The sequence below is a fragment of the Hydractinia symbiolongicarpus genome, chromosome 8 (genome assembly GCF_029227915.1).
Source record: "Hydractinia symbiolongicarpus strain clone_291-10 chromosome 8, HSymV2.1, whole genome shotgun sequence".
Lineage (NCBI taxonomy): Eukaryota > Metazoa > Cnidaria > Hydrozoa > Anthoathecata > Hydractiniidae > Hydractinia > Hydractinia symbiolongicarpus.
In genome coordinates this window covers 14591643-14607181 of record NC_079882.1, presented here as the reverse complement: position 1 = coordinate 14607181, position 15539 = coordinate 14591643, and the positions used below count along the sequence as shown (strand labels likewise).

General features: G+C 31.8%; 1 protein-coding gene across 3 annotated transcripts in view; it reads left to right on the top strand.

The window, feature by feature from the left end:
* Positions 1-15539, top strand: part of LOC130655162 (dual 3',5'-cyclic-AMP and -GMP phosphodiesterase 11-like) — a 49310-nt gene that overhangs the window by 11502 nt on the left and 22269 nt on the right. For all 3 annotated transcript variants that reach the window (XR_008984580.1, XM_057457874.1, XM_057457875.1), the window contains exons 2-7: positions 6154-6243; positions 8256-8270; positions 9473-9550; positions 9753-9842; positions 13833-13970; positions 14633-14712. Coding sequence is in view for 2 of the 3 variants with exons in the window: in XM_057457874.1 (XP_057313857.1) it covers positions 6154-6243; positions 8256-8270; positions 9473-9550; positions 9753-9842; positions 13833-13970; positions 14633-14712 (491 nt within the window). In the remaining variant the exon portion in view is untranslated. The remainder of the gene's footprint in view (positions 1-6153; positions 6244-8255; positions 8271-9472; positions 9551-9752; positions 9843-13832; positions 13971-14632; positions 14713-15539) is intronic.

The window sequence follows — 15539 nt, the reverse complement described above, 5'->3', positions numbered from 1 at the left end:
CCTTGTGCGTAATAAGGACTTGTTCTGCTGCTTTTCATTACTATTTCAAAAACATTTGGGAAGATACAAGGGAAAAAAGACATCATAAAGTAAAGTTGCATGTCGTGTCAAAATATTTACAGAAAGATCAATCTTCAAAACTAAAACAAATGAATCACTTTAATTATCGGAGTCTGACCAAATAATGACTGAGTCGTCGTCATCATCATCTTCATCTTCAGAAGAAGTGTTTGCAGTGGCTTCACAACTTTGCTGTTCAACTCGAACTACCTTTTTTGGTGGTTCGTAGATTCTTTACTGTGGCGCTTACACAAAAAACTATCAACTGCCGAGTTTATTATTTCTTCCCGCTCTTTTTGTGCCCAAATTTTGTCATTAATGTTTATCAACAACAATTGTTGCATTGTATGGTGTTTCATTGATAAACGCTTATCAACCAAAAGTTGCGTTAATAAGCTGAAAGCTCTCTCCACCGTTGAGTTTGAGCCAGACAAACAGAAAATAAGTTCTGCCATTATGCAAAGGTTAGGATATTCCTTTCTCCTATAAGTTAAAATTTTTTTCCAAATAGCTTCGGCTTCCCAACCTGTATAGTTTACACAGACAAAATTTTTGGAAGGCTTAAACTCTTTTACAGCAGCTTCAACAACAAATTTTGCCGATGTTAGCGATTCCTCGAAATATTTAGCTAACTCCTCGATTTGGTCAACACCGTATGAAGCATTGGCTGACCAGTTTTTTTGGATCGATCCATCGCATGTTTTTAAAGACAGGGTTTTCAAAATCGTCAAATTTGTTTTGCAATAATGTTCTTAAGTCGGCTAAGGCATTTTTTTTCTTTTCAAACAAGACCTCTATCGCTCTTTCGTCTAATCCAGTCATTTCCAAGAAAGGTATAGTTATTCTCTCCTTATCACTATTTGAACGATGGTTGTCATCCCCTTTTAAAAATGATGAAGATAGCTCTCCGTCAATGACACGGAAGGAGGACATATGACTGGAAAGCATATCTTTGTCACTAGTCGCGTCAATAGTGTCTTGGATGTTTAAAGATACTTCATTGATAATTGAGGCAACTTCAAATGGCATAAACCCTTCACCTTCAAATAATTTAGAAGCAGGTGTTATTGCTTCCAATATATCCAAATAACCGCAAACCATTGTTAAAAAGGGGTAGGACTTTAACTTTTTTAAGAAACCCAAAACTTTTGCTCAGGTGTCTCTTGTTGTTTTGTCATCGGCCACTACATTATAGGCCACAGTGAAAGAAGTTGCATATACGCAGTTTTATGATGGCCTACAAATCTAGTCCCTGTAAGTTTTGGCAATGTGTAATTTTGTATATTTAATGCCTTAGCCGCTTGCTTAATTTCGCTTTTTATCTTTCCAGAATTTTTTAATAGTGAACAAATTAGCTATATAAAAATCATCATTGCTACTAAAATCAGTCCCATTGACTGCATCCTTAACAGCAAGTTCAATACGGGGATTGGCGCAATGTATTTTGATAAGCCAGGGACGAGTAGAGGCCATCCTAGTCATTAGGCAAGACTTTCTGCCGAAATTTACACTAGCACCATCAGATGTGCATCCAATAATTTTTGTGCGGTAACTCTCCGCATCGAGTTTTAATTGACCATTTGTTTCATCAAAGATGCTGTCAATACCATTTTTTAACGAAGATGCGTCAGTTCTACCAAACTCGGACATTTCTAATAGCGATGCCACAAAATAAACTGGGATTCCTAATACAATAAAGATTTAATTACTGATCATTTAGTTCATACTCGAAACAAAACAGCGCTTCCACTACTCTTTGTATATAATGGAATAGCGAGACAAATGTACCAGATATAAAAGAGACAAATAGCCCTGAGAACGAGGTTTACTGCTAACAAGGTTTTAATTAGTTCATACATACCGTTTCTTTCTGTTCTTGTCAGAACCATTTCTTTGTCGCTACCAGTTTTCCTTGCTTAGGAACCATCCGTTAATATACTTAAAAAATGTGAACTAGCCATGATTACTGCAACTTTTCCTATGATTGCATTTGCGATGTAATGGATGAATTCTCTACCTGATTTACCGTTTTCATGTCCTAAAATAAGGAACAGTTTTAGAAAGAAAAGTGTTTAAAAAAATCAATCTAGTTTAAAAAAATATATTAAGAACAGGATAAAAGGATCTGAGGACGAAATTAAAAAAGGCGTGCTAAGAACAAAAGCAAAACAACGAGGGTTTAAATTACCAATCATTCGCTATCAAAAAAATATATATATATATAAACTTTAAATGTACCTTCAATTAATCTGACTCCATTTTGCTTTAGAACTTTAACTAAAGTTTTAAATTGAGCCATGGGTAAAGTCGGATTCAGCGCCAATTCATAGGCTGTTCGAAACAATTTTCTGTAACCTTCTCTTGTATTAGTTTCGCACATGTTTACTATATTTTTTTGGGTTGATGTTCCCAATGAAGAGTCCTTTATTGCTATACGATTGGTTGCTGGTTTATTTTGTTCTATTTGGATAGCAATTTTGTGTCCGCTGCCTTGATCGATATGTCGAGTGACCTGACATAAAAATTAAATATTAGAAAAAATAAAAATAAATCAAAACAACCTTTTAATGTTAAAATCTCTCACCTGGTATTTTGTTACCACATTTGTACCGTTTATAAACGCTAACGCAGCTGTCTTCGCATTTCCTTTTAATCGAGATGTAATTTCCGTTTTATACCTCGCACAAACTTTACACCAAACATAGTTCACCAATACCTTTCCACCTTTTTCCTCTGTCTTCCAACCAAGAATATCTGATTTACCCCAACTTTTAAAAGTTTTTAATTCAACTTTATTTCCTTTCGTTCTTTTTCAGACATTTTTTAAAAAAATTTATAGTGCTGATATAATCTCCACATTAACCCAAACTGAACAAACAAAATAAAATATCAACGATCCCATCATTAACTCAATGTTTTTATTGGTTCGCAAAATTTGAAAGGAAGATGAAACAAATTCTTCAAAAGATAGCGGCTACACACTAGGTCGTTAGCAACCTATATCTGTTCTGCATAATACCCCTTGGTCAGCAAAAAGAAAGAAAGAAAGCAAATGGTAGCAGTTAAATTCACATTATTAACATTTAGTAAACACTGCTCACGTGCGATCTATTGTGAGTTCAGTAAGAGAATGATCGTTTATTTTTAGAGTTCAGTAAAAGAATGATCGTTTATTTTTAAGGTTTATTAAATAAAATTTTCTTTGTTATAAATACAATAATTTTTAAATACAGCAACGTTTTGCGCGTGCGATGAATCGAACGCCTAAACAAATCTGCACGTGTGTGGAGGCGTGCGCTTGCGATCGCACGCCTCTCACGAAATGGCCTGCAAGTACCAAGTTTCGCCTTCGTTTTAATAATTACTAGAGTTGCTTTCGGAAGCATAGTTAAGGTTCTTCTGTACCACAAAAATCTTTCCATTCACATTTTGCTTCAGATGGTCATAATGGTTGCCAAGATTGGTCATTTACACTTATTGACCGAGCTGACACTGTGGATTCATTGAGGCGCAAGGAGTCCTTTTGGCAACATAAGCTTGAAAGTTTTGCGCCCTATGGCTTTAATGAACGAAATGTAAATGATTATTACTAACGTTCAGTCCAGTGTATCGTTTATGTTTCGTATTGTTGAATTTATTTTTTTTTAATTGCATTTATTTACTATTTTTTTTAATTCACGGGCGTTTCGGATATTTTGTACTTAGGTCTCCACCTCGGTGTTGAAACCCTAATTTTTAGGTAGTTTATACCAAGCTTAATTGCTTTGGACATATTGTAGGAGAACCTACCTTTATGTTAATTTTACTGAGAGATTTTCCAGTTTTATTTTGTAAACTATTTATCTGTTAGAGTACCTATGTTCTGTATATATCTAAATTAATTCAACTGTTTGTATTTGTGATGTAGTGTCTCCGCTTTGATTACTAAGAAGGGAGCGGGATACATTAATTTATAACTGTCAGTATAATGTAATTGTATTTGTAATAGTTTGACCGCGCAGAGAACTTTTTAGTTTATTATTCTTTACGTCCTTTTTTAAAAACTTTTGTAAATATGTATATACTTTCACAGATTTTATTAAAAATTGTAATTATATATGCACTACGCAGCAGTACTATTTAAATTATTCATACCTATTTTAAGTTATATCAATAGCCTTTTGAAACCTTTACTAACTCTTATTATAGAAATTGTCACCCTTAGTTTAAATATACCCTTGCGTAATTAATTTTCATTGTAATTCCCGCAGCCTATATAAACGTGAACTTGTAAAATATTTTTTACTGACTTGATAAAGATGTGAAATACATTCGAAATATTGTTGCAGATGTGTTTTCATTAACGTATAATATACATTCACACATCCTGGAACACATTGTTACTCTATGTATTGGTACATTTATTGAATCAAAATCAAAAGTTTTGGTGAAATTCTTTGAGATGTGGTAATTTAATAAAGATACACATTTCCAAAAGATTTCTTTTTTTGACCGTGTTTGTCTGTATAGTCATTATATTTAGTTTATAAGATATTAGTTCGTTATTTATAATAGTAATTTTGTTTTTGTTAATTCTCGCATGTGGTTTTAAAATACTAATACAGTCAGTATATGTTTTTTTAAAAAGCCTCCAGTCTTTTAATCAACTGTTGCACAAAGCCCAGCTCACACCAGACATAAACATTTCATAAAAAACGGGACATGAACTGTTGTGTACATTATAAAATGTCGCACATTCGAAGCAGTAGTTGCGTTCATTTCGTTTTTATCTATTTAACTGGTCATTTAAAAAAACTGCTGGTTCCCTGTCAGTTACTTCACAATACTGGTGGTTTTCTGCTGATTACTTCACAATACTGCTGGTTACTACTTTTAGGAAAAGCGTATCATTAAATTGGTGCTTAAAAACTATTCTTTCGTGTCGATCAGTTGCAAAGTTGAAATCACGTTACTTGATTGGTTGAGATTTTTTTTATTTTCCCAAAGAGATTTGATGTATGAAACTCATTGACAGGAAATACCTTTGTATAACAAAAAACAATAACTTTATTATAAAACTAATAATAGTTTTTATAAGCGAGAAGAATTTGGCTTATAGTTTTTAACAAATTTTTAAATAAATAATAAGAACAAAAATTATGAAAACATAAGCCTTAAAGTTTGCCTAAATTGTCTCAAGCCTACGATTAATTGTTTTTTATAGAAAAATCTGTGGCTTTCTTAGAGGGTATTAAAATGAGTTTCTGTCGTACGAAAGGTTAGTTGTGAACAATTGTCAGTGCAAACCCCTAAATTCAAATCTACCAATAAACGCAAAATAATTTCTTTAAAAGTATAAAAGTTAAACAGTAACTGGTGATTTTAACCAATAATATAGGTTGTTACCATTTTCCCCAAAACCGTCACATTTATTAAAACACTTCTGTTTATGGCCTGTTAATATTAATAATATAGTGAATACATTGTGTCTATATCACCACAAAGTGATGTGCAACTATTAATAGCATCATTGTGTCACATTGTAGCACGGACATCTGATTATAACACGTGTAAATGCTGCTGCGTATAATTTAAACGCAATTGCGCTTATTTGTTAGCTTTGGAGATATATGCTATGCATATAACTTCGTAAATTAAGGGGATATGGGTGAAGGGTAGGGCTGTGTGCTTCTGTTGGATTAAGGATGTACCTCTAGCTTAAAAAAAACTTGTGATAATCGTTGCTTCAAAGGAGGGCTGTTGTTTACTAAAGCAATTCACTCGTCTTGTTTTGTCTTGACTTCTGTGATATCAATTCCTGCATTTTTTTGGATATAATGAACTTTAGTATTTAAGAGGGGACTTGCTAAAATTAATTCCCTAAGGTACTTAAAATGAATACTGGATTCATTAAGCCAACAATAATAGGAACTAATCTAATCCAAATTATTTTTAGGTGGCAGGTTGCCTTTAATTTTACAGTATATTATTCAATTGTATATTTTCTTCCATATTAACAGAAAAGAAAATCATTAGTTATTAGAAGAGCGGTAATTTGTTACAAAAATGAAACATTTATTTAATAGCACTATGACATTCCTTTAATAATTATAGGATCCTCGGTTTAATCAGGATGTTGATAAAAAAACCGGCTATCATACCAGAAGTATCCTGTGCATGCCAGTTAAAGCTGCATCTGACGAGGTAAAATTAGTATAAATTTACAGTACAGTCCGAATGTAAACTTCTGCACACGCGCTATACAACACCTTTTTTTGCAAGTTGAAGCACTTTTATCTTTGTTTACCATAATTACCTTATTGTTCTTGGTGAGAGCTGTGTTGGAAGTGATTTAAGAAAAGCTTCTGATACAAAAATACTATAATTATTTTTTATAACTGAGTTTCATTGTTAAAAGAGTAATAAAATTTAATGACTTGTTACCTACCTGAAAGATTACAATAAATTGTGCATGAAACTATTGTCCTTAATTTATATTTTTAAGACATTTTATTCTATGCTAATTTTTTTTTCAACAAAACAGTATGCAAAAAGATTATGAAAATTTATACGCATGTTTTTTGTTTAAAAGACTTCTGGCATTTAAAGAAATATTATCTTTTTCAACATTTTGTTTCATTCTTTTTTCGTTAACATAAATTTAGGTATAACTTTTGTAACATAACTTTAAAAAAAAAAACATTTTGTGCATAAAAGTATTTTTAGTTTACTTTGGTAGCTGTAAAGCAGCGTTTACATTATTAGATTTTGTCTAACAGATTTATCCGATTCGCCAATCTGATAGTTAAACAGAAAAATTGGAAGTGGTTGTTGCTGTCAAATTTATCGTCAGACACAATCTAAAAAGTTGGAAAAAATTAACTTTTTAGATATTGTCTTTAGAGAATTAGCCAATAAAGTAACGGTTTGCTTAATTTAATATTATTGCTTTAAAAAATCATATAATTTCAAAAGCACGAGAGAAGAGAAACATATTCCAAGATTTAAAATCCTCCGTACAAAAACAGGGATAAGAAAGCAAAGGCAATCATTCGCATTTGCGACAAATTAGAAATGAGCCAAGGATTTATCTATAATCTTTTATTTTGCTGTATTCGTTGCTTTTGCCTTTTCTGTAAAACAGCTATTTCGATCGTGGTAGCAGCACGCGTTCTCGTGCAAAGAACCATGTTGGAAAGAACAAGGAAAAATTTCGAAGTGTTCCAATGCTCAAAAATGGCTTAAAAACTTGTTTTTAAAAGTTATGCAGCAGGAAGTTTTTTTGTGCTGTTTTGCAAGTTATACAGAATATGTGTTGTTTGAAAGTTAAACAACAAGTTAAACTTGTTCTGTGTGGAAATTTACACAGCCCCTCCCACTTAAAAAAAATTTTATTGTTCTTTAATTGTTTTTTTTGTGAAAAATGTAAGTCCCACATGTGCAAACATTTTTTAGGGACTATAATTGGTAATATATAAAGTCTCACAGCAATTAAAATAATTTAAAATTCATAATGAAGGAGGGTGTAACAGCAAGCATATTCTGCCTTGTTTTTGTATGTATTCTCCACACATAATGGTCTATTTAACAACAGTCTTTCAATATTACAATACAATTTAACTAGGCATTTTCCTAAACAACAAGGAAACTTGTTTTTTTATATGATTTTTCCTATACAGCAGACTATTTAAGCGATAGTCAACAGTATTTCATTTTAGCTAGCAAGCGTATTTCACCATCATATACTTATGATATATATGATATATTATAATAATCATATGATAATTATAATAATCATAACAAAGGTGGGAGTTAAGACTTCACATAACTTAAACAAGTTACAGTGTTACAAAAAGATTGTTTTAAAGCAATGTAAGAAATAAACAATGCATTTAAATCATGTTCTGAAAATTTAAGATATTTTTATTCCTTCAAGATAAAAATCAAGATACTATAATGAAGTTTTTTATATTTTTAATTGCAGTTGTTTACAAATTCTATTCGTTCTGAAAGTATTCTCAACATTGTCACACACAGGTTATTGTTTTTTAAACAATTAAATTTTTCACAATGTAATTATTTTGTAATGGTCAATTATGAAAATAATTATTTATGCAAGGTGCACGTACGTGGAAGCTTCATTTAGACTGTACTGTAATGTTCACATTTAAAAATCTTTCTTACCTGGCTGTGTTTTTACTTTTTTTCTTTTTTAGGATGGAAATAGTGAGGTACATTCTTGATAATCTTTTTGTGAATGTTTCATATGACCTGCTGGTTTTAATAATACCTAAATTATGAAAGGGTAGGGTATAATAAAAATACCTATAAATATCTAGAATGAATGTTCTATTGTTGATGGTTTTACATTTTAAAAGTTCCTGTGTTCACTTTTGGCTAATGTTTGACTAATGATGGAGGGTAGCACTGAAATAAATTAGTTTTGACCATATCGGGCAAAATTTGTCAGAAATTTCATAACCTGTTCGCATTATTAGCAGATTATTTCCACATGATCTCATGTGGAAAAATTCACCTCATAAGACTATGAATAGAATTAATAATTGATTTTAACATTTTTGATCATGTCAGCAGCCTGTCCATGTTAAAAAACTTGGAAATTTATTTACCAATTGTTTCTGTTGTGTGGAGATTTAAATGCTGGTCAATAAAATGTATAGGATTGTGCTTTTTTGACGAACTATTACAGGGATATTGACGTTTGAAAGTTATTTGGTCTTAAGGTTATAAGTACATTTTAATGTGTTTTTTAAATCACATTGATATCTACATCATTGTGATGTCTATTTTTTAGTTTAACGTTACAGACCACATTTTTTTTAGCAACTTGAAAGAAAAAATGTTTTTGTATTATTATAACAGAAGTATAAATGTTGGCAATATTTTTTTTAAAGGTGCATAACGTCACCCAAATATTGCCAGATAAATACATCAACTATCAACAGAGTTTATGTCTGTTAATAGTTGATGGCTAATCCATGGATTATTTCCTTTTTTTAAACATCCATTATGAAGTTAAATTTAATTACCGTTAAACCTGTCTACAGTGGCTACATAATGCGCTAAGTACTAGACGTTTAAGGCAAACAGCCTCTATACATGTGTAAAATACGATTATTCATAATCTTTGCCATCTAAGACAAAAACTTGAAAACAACCATTTTGACTTTATTGTTTTAACCAGCCTGTGGTCTTCTTAACATGCAAATTTTGGTATAACAATTATTTCAGAAACGAATAATGCATCATGTTTTATAAGCAGGTGGTTGATATTAGGAGGTGACCGTTAACACTATTTTGACTTCAGTTGTCTGACCTGTATTGTGTTTTAATGCTTGGCAAAGCAGTATTTTCTCTCACGATGATCCTTTAAGAAGATGAAGTTTGCATGATATATTTATTATAAACTTAGGTAATTGCTGTGGCACAAGTTATAAATAAAAGTGGAACTCAGAGCAAGGGCCATGTATTTACAGAGGAGGATGAAAAGGTAGAAGCATATTGATTATACTAATTGGTAACCTGTGGATAATTTCACGAGTTTGCCCCTCCTTTATTAACCGAATTTCATGTGTCTTACTAATGCGGTTACCATTTTGCATGGCAGACAGACAGACATTTGCCAGTGTTATAATATAGATTTTTTCTTTAGGGAAGATGAACTTATGTAATCTTTTACATCTTTGTTTTAGATTTTTGAAAAATATCTCACTTTTTGTGGCATTGGAATCACTAATGCACAGTTGTTTGAACAATTTAACATAGAACTTAAACGCAATCAGGTAACCTTTTTTTCAATGTAAATGCTCGACATAACTTTTCCTTTTGAAACAGTACCTTTTTTGAAGCAAATATTTTGCAAAAAAAAAACCCACTCGAGTAGCTGTCCATTTGGTCAAAATAAATGCATGTCAAAAAGGCATTGTTAATTTTTTTAGTTTGAAAGGTGTTGTTTATTGGATGTATCTGTGAACAACACAAAAGGGTGCAAGAAAGGCTGTACTTCTAAGACCATTTATATTTAAAAATTCATTCATTGTCATTTCATAGCCTTAAACAGAAATGTAGGATACCAGGGATATATACTATTATCAGCCATGAGCGACATCAATAAAATGCCCCTGCCTTACGACTTTTTCAAATTAGCGATAACAATTTAATTGCTGTTATTAACCATTTCTTCTCTGAACACATCAGAAATTCATTGTAGCCTTTAGCGATAAAAAAAATTGAACAAGCATACAGAGGAGGTTACATCTGTGTGTTGGTACATCAAGCATAGGACAACATTTTTTTCCATATTGAAAATATAAGGAAACACAAAATTTATTTAAAAAGCATGGTTCACTCCCAATCAATGTGGTCTTTTTAACATTAAAAAGTAGACAACGAAGAATTGTACAACGATGGAGAAAAAAGACAAAATTTAATGTGCCCAGCAGGGCGTTATGATGGAACACACATGTATTTTCAATCATTTGTCTTTGTTTTGCACTACACTACAAGTCAATTGAATTACAAATTTCCTTACCAAAAGAAAATTTTATGGAATCAAAATGTAGGGAATAATATCAATGGTGAAATCCTAAATATATAATTTGGCAATAAATGAAGTTCCAATTATAGGTAGCCTAAGATGCTATTTTTGAAAACTAGTCAATAAGCCAACTTAGGCAGAAGAACAATGGCAAAGAATATCTTGACCTATTGCATCTATTGTGTAGAATTTAAACGCTGATAAAAATTGTGCTTTTGAAGAACCGCTGCAGAGATACCAGGCTTTCTATAAGGTTGTAAACTCATTTGTTCCAAATCGGATAAATTAGCGTAGGTAATATGACCAATTTTGGTTAAGTTCCATTTGAAGTTATAAGTGCATTGTAATGTCTTCATTAATTTAAACTAAGTTATCAATGTCAAATTAATGTTATTGATGTCTCACGTTTAATTTGTCAATTAACATTTAAGACATGCATTTTTTAGCAACTTTGAAGAAAAGCGAACACAACCACTATGCCTGTTACAGACTTACTGTACCGTTTATACTAGGTGGCTTTAAATTCCTGGTTAAGGATTTACGTCCAGGTGAACTGTGCAACACATCCAAGTGGAGTACTTTACTATAAGTATGCAGTATGTCACAAATCCAATAAAGCGCTTACAGCGATGTAGCGTTTCAGGGTAACATATAAACAAGGACATAGCATTGAACGCCAGGCTGAGCGTTTTGGTGCACGTTAACAAAGTCATACATCTAACTGGAGCACTAAGTCAGGTATACTTTATGCCTCACATATCTGCTAAATTAATATTCAAAAAAGAACTTCCCCCAACAGCGGTTCAAATAAAAATAGAGAATACAGCTTATTACAACTCTGTCAACTGGACATCCAACATTTTCTATTTTGAGAATAAATTTAGTTTTGAAATTTCTGAAAGTAAAACTTTAAAAAAAACACAGGCCTTTCATCACTCCATGTAGCTAGCTTTAACAGTCAACCAGAATTTTCATTTTGGAGAACAAGTTTTGAAATTAATTGTAACTTCAATTAAAATAAAAACACAGGATAAACCCTGTTGTTACCCAATTATAGCAGAAACAGCCACCTAGCTTTTTCTAATTTGCAAATTAGGTCAAAGTTCCTGTAAATATTGAAAAATTAACAAAAAGCGAAAAGGGTTTAGCATTAGTATGTTAAGATATGCTGCAAACATTGGTCCGAAACATTGCCAGTTATGTGCTCTTAGGCATAATGTTTCCAAAAATTTTCTGCAACTTCAGTTTAAATACAAACACGGCCCACAGCCTGTTAATATTGTGTAATTGGAAAAATGGTAGCAACATTTTTTGTCCACAAAAGGTTTCTAAGAAAGGTATTTAAAATTAAAAATAATAATCATTGTGATTTAACTTTTGATTTAACTATGATTTAACTTTTCTGAATTTTTATTTAGTTTTTCCAATAACTTTTTAACTTTTCCAATATTGTTTTTTTTTAATTTTTTCGATTTAATTTTGTTTTTTCTGATTTTAAGTTTCAATTTCAGAGATTCTTTGCGGGTCATCTAATCAGGACCCTATTACCAAACACGTCATTATTCATATGGAAAAGTTGAAAAAAATTCTTGGTATTTTACACTGATCAAAATAGTTGTGTGTATCACCTACCCAAGTTTAAGCATTAAACAGGCTATCTAGACTGCTTTTAATTCGAAACTCAAAGGTGCAGCTTACCCAGTGACATTAAGCATAAAACAACATCAGGAAATTCTCTGGCAGTTTGTTCATAATACAAACACACATCTGCTCTGCTACTGCTACTTCAGCTAGATGAGAGAAAGCATAAAGCTGGCTAGGATAAAGTGCATTTATACCACACTAGACAAAAAAAACGTAGCTAGTTTAATAGCTTTCTAGCTAAAGCTAGTATCTGCTAGATCATGTTGTGATGTACAATCATAGCCTAAAGATTTAAAAATTTGCTAAAGTAAGTGACAATATATTCATTTTAATGTGTGAAAAAATACAGAAAACAAATATTGCTTTGGTATTTAGAAGAGAAAAAGATCAAAAAGAGATCTCCAAACATGACACCACCACTTTCAAACCAAACTAGCCTTTGTCAACGTAGCCCAACCATTGCATGTTTCCTCCATTAGCTTGTCAAGGCAGCGAAGAACTTGGATTGATTATTAAATAGGGTTCTATACGGATTCTGAAGTAAAGCTGACGTTCTATTTTGTGTGTCCTTAGCATAGAGTATATAGCTACCAAAATATGGCTATCATTTAATAGACTAGCCAAAGGACCAGTGTCAAAACCCTGAGTTAAGCCACAAGTAACTGTGTCCCATTTTTTTATTTTGGGAAATAAGTTTCCATAAAAATTAAAAAATGAATCGTAACACCGGCGGAGCGCTTAGTACAGGTAAATCGTGTTGAACATGCATTTAGGCATAACAGCCTTTTTCAAATAACTTTATTGCAACTTTGCTTTAAACAAAAACACAATAAACAGCCCATCATTACACTGTGCATCTGAAAAATTATTCAGCAATTTCATTTTGTGGCATAAGTTTTCATGATAGTAATGAAAGGTGTATCTACCTACCTGCATTTGGAATAAGAATTATTGATTAAGAATTTTGTTGTAGCTAAGCTAAAGAGCTAGATAGATAGCCACAACCCCAACAGAAAATTAATATAATCAACTCAAAAGAAAAAAAAATAAGGTAGCTAGCTGACGTTACCAGGGTGCTGCCTTGAAATCTACGTTTGTGGCTAGGAAAAGCTAGAAAATGTGATGATATATTCATTAACATGTGAAAACATACAGGAAATACATACAGAAAATATCTAATCCTGTAGATTCAAATTTATTAGAAGAGGCAAAGGTCAAAAGGAGACCTACAAACCTCACACCATGACTTCCAAACCAAAATGGCCTTCATAGCATGTTTCCTTTTTGTGCCACGATTCTAACATTAAGCTGCGTGCAACCAAAAAAAAAAGTCTGTAAAAATCAGGTTCTGCAAAAATTTTCCGAAAGAAAGCTACACGCAACCCTTTTAAACACACATAAATTGGCTATTAATAAATAGAAGATAGAATCAAGGAATAAGAACTTAATTTTTGTCATCTATTTTTTGCACTTAAAGCACTGTCTTCTAGATAAGATTTTTTTAAACATTTTATTGACAGTAATAGTATCTACTAATGAATCTTCTTCATTTCACCATTTTAACATGAATGTACTTTTTGCTGTTTTCTAGGTGTTGCTAGACCTTGCACGTGTTATATTTGAGGAACAAAGCACCTTACATGATGTTGTTCATAAAATTATGATGAATACTCAAACACTTTTGCAATGTGAACGCTGCTCTGTTCTTTTAGTAGATCCAACATCAAAAGTAAGTTGCTTTTGTGCTGTGTATTAGTCTTAAATAAATAAATTTTATATTTTATATAAATTTTATAAAATGCAATTTTAGCAGAAAATACTTGAAAATAGACCCTCCTAAATAATTTAACATTTTCATATGTTGTATTTCAGCCTTAATCAGTTGTCCTTTCAAGTTGACACATCTTCTTTTACTGCCCCTGCTGGTCTTCCTTACTGCCCTTAAAAAAATGTCCTGGAAATTATAGCAAAATTGGCTAAAAGCTTTCTGGAAATTTTGTGAACTTTGTCTTTTAATCAGGGTATCCACTATATAAGGAGTTGTCAGGAATTTCTAACATATTGACAAAATGCCAGGACAAATTCAAGGATATTGACAATTTCTTTGATTTTTCAGGAAATTTAATTTTTTACAGTCTAATTATCAGTACGATTGTAATTAAATTTTAAATCCAAGGTTCCACTAAGTGTGAAATGTCGGCCGAAAATAGCTAAATGGTCAGGGGAATGTCAGTGAGAGATATAAGGAGTTAATATGGAGTAGAAACCCTGTTAACTTGTTAGATGGTATTAATACTAATAACTTAACTTAGTAAGCAAAATATAAACCTAGTTATTTATTTGAGTTATTGAACTGTTTAGTATGTTATTTTGTAATTTTTGTCTTTTTAGGGTTTATTTTCTCAAGCTTTTGATCTTGAAGCAAGAGACTATGTTGATGAAAATGGAACTGTTGGTAGAAAGCAGTCATGGCAAGTTTGTTTTTCACTGATTTGTTACAGAGCCAACAAGATGAAGGGTCTAAAAGATCAAATGTTTTTTCTACCAAATGAAGTTCTTTATTTCCATAATAATATGACAGTCTATTGGACTGCGAGCGAAGTATAGTATGGTAGTGTTAGTTTTCTTCAAAGACAGAATTTGCTCTTACTATGAACATGGCTTTAATGGTGATTATTATTATTATTATTGAATTATTTGTAGTATCAACACGGTACCCACCTTTCTGGATACATAGTGGTAACTTTTTCCCAATCCCACTTTTATATATACTTCACTCCCATCTTTAATTAGGTAGTCTTTAAAGCTAAGTTCAAAAACGAAAAGTTGGTTATAATTCACACTCTGCACATTGTGGTGTAAAACATGCTTTATCAATGTCACTTCACAAAACCTGGGTAGATAAATGTAGTCACAGGTTTCTTTAATGTATCTCTTTATTTTTTATGCAGTTTTAAACTTTGGTGAGATCTTTATCAAATTTGTGGGATATACTTAAAATTTTCAAATATATTTATTTTGTGGTCTTGAGCTACAATCCTGTTTATAGTTTCTTCAAGAAATGGCATTTTTTGGCCATTTCTCGAAATGACAAAACAGCATCACCTGACAAATGCTCCACTGGCAAAAAGCTGGAAAATTTCTAATTAGGAAGATGTATACGACGGATGAGAAAAGTTAGAGATGCTAATCACAGTTCCTGTTATGTTTTCATTGTGAAGCAATTAACGCGACAATCCACAAAGATTCAGGTAGTCAAAAAAAGGCTGTGTTGATGTCAGCAAGAATTATCATGGTT